Genomic DNA, 15668 nt, shown 5'->3' on the forward strand with positions numbered 1-15668 from the left:
TTAACATTATAAATGAAAAAATATTTTGGCCGCTTCCAGCAGCGTTTAAATGGATGAAACGTTGCTGGTTTCAGGTTTAAAGTATCTATTAAGCTCTGCTACATCAAGTAAGTTTAAGACATTAATTTTGATAATAGACAGGTCATATTCAGTAGGGAACACGTTAACATTAGTTAAACGGGTTACCAAGACCTACGTCATGAACCATAATACGTTTTTGAATAATAGCGTGATTAGAAATATATTATCGTAAAGTGATATAATAAACCCCATATATGATCGGCGTGTAAGACATCAAAAGTCAGTACAGAAGATCAGTCAGCTGTTTTGCCTACTGTAACAGAAGCAGCATGGCTCAGAGGAGTTTATTATATCTATTTGGTGCCACAGGCATGGTGCAAATTGTGAGGGCGGTGATCAATACCACAGACTGTCCTGTTGTTTTGGACACTCCAAATGGAACCATGCAGTATGTTATATCTATATTTTTCTTTATTGTTCATGCTTTATTAATATCTTACTTGTTCACATGAATATGTCTTTATTTCAACATCAATTCTTCATTTCACACGTGTTCTTATGAAAGCTTATTCGTGCCATTTTAAAACAGAAATATATACTTAAGATGTACAAATGTTTAGAAAAGTTAAAACAACAAATAGAGGCACGGTTCCGAACATTTACTTGACGCTGTTCTAAAATGCTATCATGCTAAAATTTCTGATATATGAAAATTACGAAATTTATCTATGTTACTGCTGCACTCACTGCCTGAATTTTGGCTTTTCATATTATCACTAAGTTATTAAAATGTACTAATCATTTGTGTGTCTTTTGTACCATCTTAAAAGTTTTATTTTCATCCGAAAGAGGTAAAAAGTTATACCACCAAGATGAACAGTGATACATTAGAGTTCATTTGAAACTCAAAAGTAAGCACTAAATTAAATATTTCTGCCCTTAGCACTTGTATATGAACTATACTAAATCGTGTAAATACATTGAGGAAGTCCCTGTATATATTTCTTTTATCTAAATAAGGATATTTTTAATACCAAAACTACATAAACAGCATAGAAACTACCGACATGTAGGTAAATTCTTAGTTCATACCCAAATTCGTTATAACTAGCGTAAACATGGTCTCCAGAGATGCAGTTCGATGTAAATTATGGGGAAGTTTTACGGTCGTCAAAGTGATTCTTAATTAGAATAATTCTATTTCTTCATGCAATATGAGACTGGGCCTGTTAGATGTTTGTTGGTTTGTCTATTGGTTTCGTTGTTATTTATCTTGTTCTCACTGCTTACTTGGTTTGAAATCACTATTTACATCGCGGGTGATGTCTAAGAAGCCGTAGACGCTTATTCTTCCTGAACATCTGGTCTTATTTTTTCAGTCGTTATCCTGCAAATTTTTTCTTCATTTCATTTCTTGTCCTAGTTCTATTGAATTTCATTTTAAATGGTCATTCTGTTTTTATTTCCTTGTTCCTGAAGTAAAATAGCATGTATTGTTGAAATAAAGCATGTCCTGTACCTATCCCTGCAAACTACTACATTGCACCATCAATAAAGATCCGTCACATTTGGATCAAACTCATTTACTTTCATCTCTCGTGATATCCAGTTTCTCCTTTTTATCGCTGCTGAAAACCCTCTATCCGAAGAGACAGCATCCTTATACTTTAAACTTTAAACTAAAGATTGTAACCCAAAGGGAGATCTGAAATCTTCATTTGAAGATATGAGCAAAATAAGTTGGTCCTAAGCATGCCAAATACAAAGAAAAGCGAAGAAGAAAAAGATCCAGTTTTGCCACACAATATCAGTAGGATAATCAACCTGAAAATTGTACTGTAGAATAAGCAGCTGTAAAATGCCCAAAAAGTAGTAAGTAATACTTAGACATAAAGCTGCAATGGATTTTGTTCTCGAAATCCTTTCATGTGTTATTTCAATACTTTTACTTACCATTCTTGCTTGCACTAACTTATGAGTAGTACTTGGATATAAAGCTGTGATTCACGAGACCTAGAAGGACGAAACAGCGGTATGATGCAGTTTACTTCATTGTTTTGCTTTAATGTATGTAACTCTAAATCAAACAAAAACAAATACCAAATAGTCAACATCATCGTCGTCAAAACTAAAATTCACTAAAGCTAGGACAAAATATAAACAAAAGAAATACTTACACTGAGACTCCTGAAAAAAGTTCAAGGAGAACCAGACCAGGTGATCCATGGGAGTAAGCGTCATCCACTGCTGCGACAACACCCACCATGAAAACCTTAGTCTATCCATGTAAGAAATGTCATGTTCTTAATCAAAACAATGTATAATATCACGGAACCAACAATCAAACTAACGAGTAAGGTGATTATACATTTGTGTGTCTTCTGTACAATTTGCAATGGGTTGCGATTTTAGATTCCTTTTAGGTCTTTTTGCAATCCTTCACTCACTTCACAATTCTTGCCCAAAATGTTATTCAACGTAGTTTTGCGTCAGGATTAGATTTATTATGATATATTGGTGACAACTAGATTGCTGGTAAAACGTATCATTTTTGACCAATCAGATATATTTCCAGAATTCTCCAATCTTTATACTTTGTGTACTACCATACCCATCTTAAACCTAAATATATATTATGCAAGTGCTATGTGGAACAATTTCTTTCGACGAGACAACACTTCCATACCAAATACTCTGACAATAGTCAAAAATCAACTATTTGTTAACATATATTTCCCACTTTGACTGTGCCGCATGTAGTTGGGCATTACCATCTCATAACTGCCAATTGACGTATGAATACATTAATTGTGGATTAAAACACGTTTATTTTCATGCTTCTTATCCTTCGAACTCTTCCAAAGAAATAAAAAGTTCCAGAATGGAACACGGAAATCCGGCGGGCAATAGATTACTGTCCAGGATTAAGCAGACAAAATGAAGCTGACGTAAGACCGAAAAAAAAAAAAAAAAACTTTATCATAAAAACATGAAGAGAGTTATTGCCAAGTACCTTGTGGGCATAATAGAAACATAGGTATTGTCCGAGATAGGGAATTCAAACAGGCAAACTGGGAATTAGATTAGGTAAGCAAAGCAACAGTTTACGAAAAAATAACTAAATCATACCTTGACAGGGTTATGTCCTTGTCGAAGATCCCTTGTCACTGTGTTTGGTATAGTTTGTCCGTTCATTTCGTGGCAAGGGGTATGGAGTTTCACCACCAACTGACCCCCAATCTATTCTTGTTTCATAACGGTGAGCTCGAAGAATATGTAACACTTTTTCATACGAAGCAACAGAAATAAAACACCATTCTGTTCATAAATGCCAAATGAAAGCAGATCAATACTAAAATAATTTGTCTTCAGACCAACTGCTGTTCTAGCGAAGCACGAGTCAGCTTTACTAATACTCCTCGGGTTTGGAGGATTCTCGCTCATTCTTGCTCTTGTGCACAACGCCATTAGGAAACACATATTCCATGATGAACGCAACCTGGATACTACGTTTGACGCCGGAGGAGATATTACTCTCAGTCTGACGGCTGTCACTGTGGCGTCACAGATGTTCTGGCCAGCCGACATTCTTCAGAGTGCCACATTGGCAACAAAGGCAAGTTTAACCACAAGAAAGGTATATGTACTAAAAAAAAAAAAAAAACGCACAAAGTTATCTCGTGCAGTACACCTCAGCTGTAATACAATACAGGAATATCTGTTCAGATATTACATCAAAAATGATTCTCTTCCCGACAATATACCCTAAAATCAGGCAAGCGTGACGATGTCATTGTCTGATTTTGTAAGCTTCTTAAGTCCAAATTACGCAGCATAATCAAGCCAAGCAGGATATTTAATGTGAATAATTTCCACAGATACTCTAAGTTCAGCCACATTAATTTTTTCACGTTGGCATTTTGATTTCGCAATTGAGATGTTGATGGATGGTCTTAGCCTAACTGCTGTTGTACGGCAGTTTGGCATTGCACCGTGACAATTATCCGTCTCAATATACCATTCCATGCTACTGGGTTAGTTTCCGATCGTCCCAGAAGCGATCGTCCGCATGTAACGACAGCATGACAAAACGGTGCGATTCGATTGTCGCATTGCGCGACAAATTCAAGACTGATGTGGAGACTGTGTCCCATACCTTAAGTGCCCATGGCAGATCCATTAGCGCTCAAACTGCCAGGAACGGCTTGCGTGCCAAGAGAAACATTGCGCGCCGACCTTATGTTGGGCCACCTCTGACACCACTTGTATACTTTGTATATTGTAAAGAGTAGACTTGTCAATTCATATTCATATATATATTTGCGCAACTTATGCAAAATAGCATAGGCTATTGATTGCATGATTCGGTTGTGCGTTTATCTTTTGTTGAGTATAATTTAACCTACAATGGCGATTGTAGTAAACAGATCTGTTTCATAACATCGTATTGAGTGATCCAATTTACATGAAATACGACAATAAACAGCAAACACAAAAAATATCTAAGGAAAACCCCTGTGTAACCCATCCAATCCTTTTCCGTGTACAATATGAGATCTGGTAATATTAATGAAAAAGTGGTTGTAAATACCTCGGCTCACTTTTTGAGAGCTTGATATAATAGAGATTGACCTGTATTTAATTGTATATTTTGAAGGATCTGAATTCCAAGAGTTTTTTCTACGTCGATATCCCCTATATGTTTCAGTGCCTATTTTACTAACCACTGCGTATCATTAAATATGTCAACATTTACGATGTCTGTTGACGTACAGCCTAACACCATTTACCAAGCATTTTCACAAGAATTAATCTTTTGACTTTTTAAAACTTCAGCTTCACTTTCTATAGAGACACAATTAGGGACTGACCATTTTATCTCTCTGTTTGACAATCTCACCGATAACATCAGCGAAAACACACACACAGAAAATAATAAAATCTTGTATTGTTCTTTGCAGCTTGGCATTTCGGGAACATTTTGGTATGGAGTTGGAGTGATCATTAACATCTTCATATTTCCTGTTTTCTCTGTGCAATTCAAGACACGCGCACCTGGAGCCAAAACTTACCTTCAGGTACAAGAAATGTCTTTAATAAATCGCATGATATCACATGAACGCTCTGTATAGAGTCCCATTACTATTACTGGTGGAATTAATGGAAGAAGACAAGGGATATTGATAAATGGGGATGGGTGATCAGAAGCTTGTAAGAGCATGGTATGTCTTTTTGAAACAATGCATCTGAAACAAAAAATGACTTTGAAAGAGAAACTTGCTGTTTAATGGACGTACGCCTGAAACTTTTCTATTTTGCAGTTGATTTATACCCTGTCTCCGTTTTCTTTACAGATCATTCACGCAAGATTTGGAACGAAAGCCCACATAGTGTTTTGCTGCTTTGCACTCGTCACCAATTTTGTTATCATGACAGCGGTATTGTTGGCGGGAAAAACAGCCATCCAATCACTGACCGAAAACGTATCAGATGAATATACACTTCTTGTCATGGCCGCCTTATTTGGATCCTACTCGCTGATTGGCGGAATAGGAACAACGTTTTATGTGTCTTACTTCAATGCTTGTCTTGCTTTTGTAGTATTAACTATTTTCTTTACAGAAGTTCTTTACACAAACAGTAGCGGATTTCCAAATTTAGGTGATGTATCTAAAATGTACAGTATCGTTTCTTGTGTTGAGGGATCGGGCGGCAACAATTTCATGACTTTCCAATCTGAAAGTGGAATAGTGTATGGGATAGTAGGGTTTTTTGTTGCATCTTCAATAGTTTACTGCGATCAGGCTGCATGGCAAAGTAGAATTGCTGCCAAACCAATGCAGGGAGTTTGGGGGTTTATACTGGCCGGTCTCATGTGGATAGCTATCCCCTCCACCCTCGGAAACACAACGGGGATGGCCTACCTGACATTTAGTGCCGAAAATGGAACGCATCTCCTCACTGCTAGTCAGATTGATGAAGGTATCTATTTTATCTCCTCTCCTGTATACACTGTTTAATAAGTTTGTTTGTTTGTGTTTTCTGTGTTAGGATCCGATTCGATCCAAAATAGCAATATTGATCTATATCAAAAGATCTCGAATGAGTCCCACAGCCATGGGAATTTCAAATCCATTAAACAGGTAATTTCTTCATCTTTGTTACTATCTGGTTTGAACCAAATTTGGTATTCGCTTTGTATCAATATGATCTTGGATGACATGGGTATTCTTCAAATTCCGTTCATATTTGCCAGAGTTACGGGACTTAAAAAGGGTAACATAACTCATATTTTTGATTCCATCAAATATTTGTTGTTTTGCGGTAAGATTGGAATCAGATTTAGTCTGCTTGTCGCTCAGCAATGACTGATTAGTGAAGTGCAACCAATTATCAATATGTTAATCAAATCATAATCCAAATTTAAATTCAATAAACTAGAACAAAATATGAACAAAAGTAAGACTTTCTTTTTAAAAAGTACAAGGATAATAAGACCCTGCTTCATCGACGACCCGCTATGTATATAGTGATCGTTTCTAGTAAGTACTTATACCACAGTTCCAAATGAGAACAAGGTATACAATAAAGAAACCAACAGACAAACTAAGGAGCATCAAACACGTACAGCTTTACATCACACAAAGAAATATAAAATTTCCCAATGACATCAAAGACATACTGTTTTGATAATGAACCCATAACATGAAGTTGGTTCTTTCTATATCATTATCTGTGTGATATTGGTAAAGGACACAGTCGTGCTTTAGTCAATTCATCTTCTTGTAGGAAAATGAACGGTTTCTGATATTTACGAACGCAATCTTCATTTCAATAGGGCTGGTGTCTCCTTTAGTCGCCGAGAAAGTTCTGGGACCAGCTGGCGGCATCATGATCTTATGTATGGTGTTCATGGCCGTGATGTCGACGGGGTCAGGAGAGGTGATGGCCATCTCGTCCATCATCGTTTACGACTTCTACCAGACCTACATTCGTCCCTTCCGGTAAGTTGTCGTCGTAATTTACAGCATCCACACTCGTCCCTTCTGGTAAGTTCTCGTCGTCATTTACAACAACCTCAAGGCCTACATTCGTCCCTTCTGGTAAATTCTTGTCGTAATCTACAACATTCGTCCCATCCGGTAAGTTCTCGTCGTCATTTACAACAACCTCAAGGCCTACATTCGTCCCTTCTGATAAATTCTTGTCGTGATTTACAACGTCCACAAGGTCTACATTTGTCTCTACCGGTAAGTTCTCGCCGTAATTTACAACAACCACAAGTCTCGTTCGTCTCTATTGGTAAATTCTCGCCGTAATTTTCAACGTCCACAAGGCCTACATTCTTCTCTACCGGTAAATTCTCGCCGTAATTTACAACGTCCACAAGGCCTACATTCTTCTCTACCGGTAAGTTCTCGCCGTAATTTACAACAACCACAAGTCTACATTTGTCTCTACCGGTAAGTTCTCGCCGTAATTTACAACAACCACAAGTCTACATTCGTCTCTATTGGTAAGTTCTCGCCGTAATTTACAACATCAACAAAGCCTACGTCCGTCCCTTTTGGTACGTTATATGGCATTGATTAGGACAAGCATTTATCCTTGAAAATGGACGACTTCGTTTATCGAGATACTAGAAACACGTTATACTGCCATTTCTTCAGGATGACGTCTGAGGTCCATTGTACACTTGTACTGAATGTAGGATTTAATATATTATGTATGTCTGAGTATTTAATTCTCAGGTGTAGTGATAGAAAACAACTTGATGCTCTGGCCAATTCATGGAATATAAGTTTACTACACAACAAAGAAAAGAGATAAACCGATAAAGATAGATAAAGTGTACTTTTTATATCATTTAATATTCATATCAATGTACCCTTTGATCTTTGGAACAATGCACACTTGATCAAGGTGTAAAGTATTTGGTGTTAACAATACACATCCCTTCATGTCATTGAAAACATTTTATGATCGTAAGGGTCTCGTCAATAACCATCAAAAGTTCAATATCAGTTTCTTCTCGCTTAATTCCCTGTTATCTTATCTAAGTAAAAGTAGTAAGCGATTAGTATGATGTTCTAGCTATATCCTTATATATTATTAACGTATTGGAAATATGATAAATCTAGCAAAAAATTGGAACATCATTTCAACCCGTCACAAGCCATGTCTGTTGACCTCTCGTTTAATACGTTACTTAAGAGACATATATCCACTATCAAGACAACGGGTCAATATCCTTTCAAATTCTTGTGGGCCCATAATAGACCTTGCTGGAGGGTGAAATATGAAACATTGAAATAAAAATATGCCTTTGCCAAATCTTAGAAATATGACGATGCCCAGAATCATATTACTTCATAAGATGACATCACATGATATTACTTCATACTGATGGCTAAAATTCATAATTTCCAAACATTTGTTTGAGAATAATTTGTCTGTATCCGTTGTTATTTGGATAACAATACCTACAGAAATTTATCAAAACTGTTTTTCTTGAACCTCAGGAGAAATGTTCCACCCGCCCACTGTGTGCTGTGTGGCAAGGCCAGCACGGTAGAACCCAACATTGAGACTGAGGAAGCAGATATCTGTCAGTGTCCGAGCGCCATCAATTGCAAACAGTGCTCAGAAGACATTCTATCTGCCAATAGACCTGCGAATGGTGGCCGGCCTACACATAAGTGTCCAGTCCATGGTCTGTTTAGGACGTACCAAGATTACCTTATCGACTTCAAGAGCTGGTGTATTGTATGGGTGTCCGTGTGTATAATACCTTTCGGATTGATCATATTCTCCAGTGGTATAGACCTTAACTGGACATTTTTCGTCGGCTCGATCGTCACCATCCCCGCCTTCCCGGCTGTTGTTTTAGCTATTATGTGGGTAAAACAAACACCTGAAGGGATAATTGCAGGTAAAACATCTGTGCATTGATCGTCAAGGTAACATGTTCCCATTTTTCATCAATGATATAATAATGACTCCGAAGAAAAATGTTGCAACAAGACATTCTTTATTCTTTTTTATAAACATATTAAGGCCACTGATTGGCAATCATGATACAATGATAACTGATAATGTGCAGGTCGTATACCTAATATACCGTGTAATTTATACGGTATACCATTAATGATATGGATATAGAGGCAATTTAATGCCTGCGTCCATAAAATATCCTATTGTATCCTATTGTATACAAACAAATAAATGTGTCTCCTTTCTACATTACACGATATATGTATGAGTGTGGTATCCACTAAGGTACATATATTTGGAAGATTACCCGAAGTGTAAAGCGGGAACGTTACTACCCAGTAGCATCATATACATATACTGTAACAAGTAGACTGTATCGTCAGCAATCATTATTTTGATTTATTTTCATCGATTTTTGTTATTTCCGTTATTTCCAATAGCCTGCTAGCCGGTTTATTTCTGTATTATTTTACAGGTGTAGTGAGACCGCGTTCCCAAATCAAAATATATAAATATAGGCTGATTAGCTATGATGTATAAATGAATCGTTAGTAGTTTCGAACTTTGACCAATGAACTGGGTTTCGTTTACCTATTATTTAGCGTCCTATAAACATCACGTTTGGCTAGCTTCTTTCCACTATATCTGTGGTTGTTCATCCTAAATAACGTGCGATATAGATATACAATGCTAACGATACATTATGTAAATCAATTGTGACAACAGTTCTTAGTTTTATTAATTTTCATGCTTATAATGGAATTAAAGATCTTGATCTTCCAAATGTTTATTTTTTCATAAATCTATTCTTGGTTCACTTGTTCTTGAGCTCTTAATACACAATTACAAGAGTTATCTCCCTTCGACAGATATTCGGAAGGTAGAGTAACAGTGTTTGTGTTAGCCTAACTTTCTGTTTTAGGTGGTATGACGGGACTGCTGGCTGGTATAGCTGCTACACTGATAGCTGCGACAAGATATGACGGAGGCCTCACTAACTTTGTCGTTAATACATCACAGGAGTACTCTATCCTGGCAGGAAGTTGCAGCAGTTTCGGATTCAGTTTGATCGTATGTATTATAGTGTCTTCATTCACACACAAAATTAAAACGAAAGCCGACGCTGATGCAGAGTGGCAGAAAATGTACGATATTGATAACCCACTTAATCCATGGGAGCAGAATTACCGGGAGGAGCTCAAACACGAAGTGTACGACAAGAAACCGTCGTTTGATCAAATGTCGACCACCTTCCGTCGGACCAGAATTATCGCATACGTCAGCGGAGGCGGCAGTATAATTCTATTTACCTTCGTCATTCCCGGTATCATGGCGAGCTTCCCTGCCCTCGACGAAACTCAATTCAAGGTCTGGATAGGGCTTACACAGGCATGGACTGTATTTATGGGAGTCATTGCCATTGTGGCACCACCTGTTGAGGAAATATTGAAGATTCGGAAACGACGTCGTATAAACCAAACACAAGATGCAAAAGTTCTAATGGTGTGTGAGTGAAGTACCTTGATGTCCACAAATTTACAGGTTTTGATGGTATTAGTGCTAAGTTGCTGAAAATTGTTTATAATGAAGTAGCACCTTATGAATATCAGTCTAAAGACAGGTAAATTTCCTACACCGTGGAAAATAGCTAAAGTTATCCCGCTTCATAAAAATGGTAGCACTGTTGATGTTGAAAACTATAGGTCAATATCAGTCTTACCTGTTCTCTCCAAACTTTTAGAGAAACATGTTCATAACACTTTATACAAATACCTCCTGGGCTGAGAACATTGATGATGGTCTTTGTACAGATGTTATTTTCTTTTTAAAAAGCCTTTGATATAGTCTGCTGTGGTTCAAGTCATATCTCGACAATAGGACACAGTCAGTCTCCATTACTGGCCACATGTCGACCACCTGTAAAATAACCCATGGTGTCCCTCAAGGATCTCTTGAATGTTGAGATCGAGCACTGTCTACTGACGTCATGATCTATTGAATGTTGAGATCGAGGACTGTCTACTGACGTCCTGATCTATTGAATGTTGAGATCGAGGACTGTCTACTGACGTTCTGATCTATGGAATGTTGAGATCGAGGACTGTCTACTGACGTTCTGATCTATTGAATGTTGAGATCGAGGACTGTCTACTGACGTTCTAATCTATTGAATGTTTAGTTTTTAATCGAAGTTAATATACCTGATATACTTTTCACCTGATAACATGTATTTTCTTAGATGTGCCAACAATGTTTTGACGATAAATTGATTCATAATTAACTATATACGTTTTCAAGAGTCTGTACACTTGTTTATGTTATTTGTTCTGAAAAAAATTAGAACGCAATACATGATTGGATATCTATATAATGTACGTATCTGTCATACATCCTTCTACTGCTCGTCAATTTATCTGTCATCAATTGATATACTCAAAATCATTATTAATATTATCAACATATTTGGTTTAGCTAATGATTTCTAAAAAAATATCCTCTTTTTAAAATGACTTTAGGTCTTACTTGAAATCGATTAATTAAAAAAAAAACAAGAAGAAAACACCAATATGTTAACATAATCATAATCCAAGCTCAAATACTATAAAACAAGTACAAAACATTAACAAAAGAAAGATATACATGGAAAATCTTTTTAAAAAAGTACAAGGAGAATAAAACCAGGTGTTCCGGAAGAGTAAGCGTCTCCTGATCGATCGACGACATCCGCCATGTAAACCCCGGTCAATCCAAGTAATTAATGTCACGTTCTTAAATAGGAACTAGGTATTATACAGGGAACTAACAGGCAAGCTAACAAGCATCAAACACGTCTAGCTTCCTATCACATCAATAAAAAGAATATTTCTCAATGAGATCACTATGACGACTGTAAAATTTCCTCATCATTTTCATCGTTTTGAATCTTTTGAAACCATGTGTTACGATTTGTCAGTAAGCTGATGATGTCTTATACGAAAATCGTTATAATGGGAATAAGCTCTTGCATATTGAATATAAACTGCGACATATAAACCCCATAGGTTGGGGATGTATGGCATTTACTATCCAGAGATGGAAAATTCACAATGAGAAATTGAAATCGTTGGGCTGATCATAAAACTAGGTGGAAAGCTGTCCTTGTTGGTTTCGTTTTAGGAAGATCGAGAAAAGCAGCTGATGTAAAAGAATCTGTCCTTGATTTCCAGTTGGTACTTACCATGGACTTGATTAATAATTTTTGAATCATCTGACACAAAGTCTCAGTCTATTGCGACCCACGTTTAACATGTTCGACTTCTGAAAAACGATTTTTGTAAAATTTCATGGCTAAATCACATGGTCCTGAACACCCAGGGGCATCAGGGGCAGGACCAAAAAGGGTCGAATTGATTGAAAGTTCAAAAATCTTCTCAACTCCAAGGTATGGTAGAAATCTAATACACTTCATAGATGGAAAGGCGTTCAAAAATGCCTTACGAAAATTGTAAATTTCATGACCCAAGGGTCTCACAATTCCCCCATTTAGTGTAAGAAAATCACATTTTTTAAACATTATTTGATTCTTTTCTCTATAAAATAGTTCAAACCTGGTTAAAATGATTAGTTTAAGTTGACAGTTTTATGAGATGCACTTATTGACCTCGGCTGACCCCAAAAGGCTATTGGGCGGGCACAAAAATGGGTCAAATTTCAAAAATCTGGTGTATAACCAACTACTCTTCATGAATGGAACTGTCGTACTGTTTCCTATAAAAATTGTGAATTTTATTACCCCAGCGTCCCATATTTCCCCTTAGAGAGGAGACAGCATTTATTTTATATAGGAAAATTATATTTGAAAGCACAATTTGCTTATTTTCTTTCAGAAATAGTTCGAACTTTGTCAGAATGTTTTTTATAAGCTGACAGTTTGATGAGATGCACATGTTGACCTTGATACTGTCCTTGATAGTAACAACGGATCCAAGATGGCGTATCTTCCTTAGCAACCGCCTTAACATACGGCCCCTCATCTATTATATTAATCACGGCTAGATATGACGTCATCACGCACCGAATTGTCGCCCCTGACACTAATTGTGTTGGTTTTGACGACGTTATTGATGTTTTTAGCTATGAGTACGTATTTCGACTTACAGGTTGGTTTTGACGACGTCATAAAGATTGCGGCTGTACCGTAGAGTGAATACATCCTTTTGTACAACGAATATGACTAGTATGGTGTGTGCTGTTGTTTTGGTATTTTGCATGCAAACAGCAAACAGCAGCAGCAAAACAACAGCAGCAAAACAACAAACAGCAGTAAAACAACAGTAAACAGCAGCCTACATAAGCACCAATTTTGATAGATTTTTATGAAATGTGAAATCCACTTAGAATCGCTTTAAAACGCTAGATAATTGGTAGTATTTCCAAAAGGTTGCTTAGTACAACGTTGTCGCTAAAGCTACTTACATGAAGCTTTCTGTTGTCAACACACACGTAAGGATTGTGAACTGATGCGCAGATATGTTCGCCAATGTGATTGAACAGGTTAACGTTTTTGCCCGATATGAATAGCCTCACGTATGACAGGGTTCAGAGACTTTATACGTAATATGTGGTAAATTTCTTTACAAGTGTAACTGTATGAGGTATCAGGAATAATTTCACGAAATAGTTTTTTCCCAGTGTGTATGCTTTCACAGAGTTTCGGTAGTCCACGACGCTTAGCAGGCAATTGTTTGGGTTTAACTTTTGCTTGCTGTCTGTTTCTGTAACTATGTTATCAGTAATATCCTCTCCGTTTGTTTCGTTTCCAGCGCGTTGTCGGATATGTCGATTTTTATGTTGTGTATTCACGCTGGGAAAAGGAGACAGAAATGCTGTGTTACTGTTTATTTATGACAATTATGCTCTCTAGATAAAATCTATGCTGAAAGTTTGTTATAAAATGTGGTAAAAAGATGTACGTACTTCAGGTAATGTGTCGCATCAATGATTTTTTTACTCACATAAGTTATTGGGCAATCGTCGTAGTTCTCCATGTTAATGGTTATGAATGAAATCTGTCAGTCTTTTGCTGTGAATCGTGAGATAGAGTGAAGATGTTGTGCCGCTTTTCTTGTCGAAATCTGATTGGTTGTAGACTCTGGTGATTTAAATCAAATAGGATGATATCCGATTGGCTGTCGACTTGGACGATGTCGTTTTTTGTTGTACTTGTTGTACCAAAATATTAGTATGTGTCTTTTACTCAATAACTGATGAGGTACATTCCCGAAGAAGCACAGTCTGGTAAGTCTGTTCCTTGTTTTAAAACACTCTTGCAAATAGTAGCAAACAGCAGCACCAAAGCAGCAAGATAGCAACAAGTAGCAGCAAAACAGAAGCAAACGACAGCAAAACAGAAGCAAAAGTTCGAATTTTGTCATCATAACGTATTTCTAAAAATATAATTGTGTAAGTGTGAAAATATAAATTTGGCAAATAGAAAATGTGATAATTTAAAGAAATGCAATAATTTTATGCTTTTCTGTCAGTAAAATAGTAGTAATGCAAAATAGTAACAATACACGCCAAAACACATCATACACGCCATAAAAGTCATATTCCGTTGTGTAACAGGATATGTACACTCTTGGTACAGCCGAAACCTAATGACGTCCTCAAAACCAACCCGCCAGTCGAATTACCAATTTTACTAAAGCTAAAACATCAATGACGTCGTCAAGACCAACACAGCAAGTGTCAGGGGCGATAATTCGGTGAGTGATGACGTCACACATCGCCGTGATGAATACATATGGATGAGGGGCCGTAAGTTTAAGGGTTGTTAAGGAAGAGACACCCCGTCAGTAAACCGCATGTTAACATGTATTCATCACCGAGGGGATGTTGGGAGGGGCAAAAAAGGGGTCAAATTGACTAAAATATCAAAGATGTCCTTTTGTTCCTTGATGGAAGATTTCAAATATAAAACTCAAGACTTGAGTGTAATTTCTTTTAATTTAAGCTTGATTTAAAGAAGACAGCAGGTAATGTATACACATTTGTAAATTTCCATTATGTGTACAACATTCTTAAAGTTATATTTCTTTTTTAAACAAAATCATTCATATGACATATTACAAGAAACGTTGTGACTCAGGTGACCGGTTAAGGCCCTTGAACCTCTTGTTGTTCTTTAAAGGCACGGCGTCATCAATATACCTTAAAGTGAAATAAGACAATTTTGCAAGGTCTTTGTGATTTGTTTAGATAAGTTCTTCAATAAATGCAGCTTCTTATGGAAACAAAAGTCAGCAAACTAAGGGCATCTCCTATTGAATTTTGTTTCTTTGTACACTATGAAACTGGACGTGTTTGATGCTGGTTTGTTTGCTTAATTGTTTCGTTGCTATTTACATTGCTCCCATCTTGGAATTTATGTAGAGTGACTCATGATTTACATGGTGGGTGTTGTTGATGAAACAGAAGACGTTTACCCTTCCGGAACACCTGGTCTTATTCACCTTGTACTTTTTCAGGAGTCTCCGTTTTGTTCATACTTTGTTCTAGTTATATTGGATTTAGATTTTGGTTAATGTTTCGAAGTTGGTATCTCCTTGTTGTTTCTTGTTTTGACAGAGACGCATCATTTTAATTTCTCCCTTGATATCTAGTGTCGTATA

At 36.8% G+C, this 15668-nt stretch overlaps 1 protein-coding gene across 1 annotated transcript; it reads left to right on the forward strand.

The window, feature by feature from the left end:
• Positions 1-350: 350 nt before the first annotated feature.
• Positions 351-10530, forward strand: LOC132545205 (uncharacterized). The gene is made up of 7 exons (XM_060208880.1): positions 351-469; positions 3394-3637; positions 4983-5099; positions 5376-6003; positions 6860-7025; positions 8544-8953; positions 9938-10530. Exons 1-7 carry the CDS (start codon positions 351-353, stop codon positions 10528-10530), a joined length of 2277 nt encoding a protein of 758 aa, XP_060064863.1.
• Positions 10531-15668: the final 5138 nt, after the last annotated feature.

The sequence above is a fragment of the Ylistrum balloti genome, unplaced genomic scaffold (assembly GCF_031769215.1).
Source record: "Ylistrum balloti isolate Yb309-2 unplaced genomic scaffold, AGI_CSIRO_Ybal_v1 Utg369830, whole genome shotgun sequence".
Classification (NCBI taxonomy): Eukaryota; Metazoa; Mollusca; class Bivalvia; order Pectinida; family Pectinidae; genus Ylistrum; species Ylistrum balloti.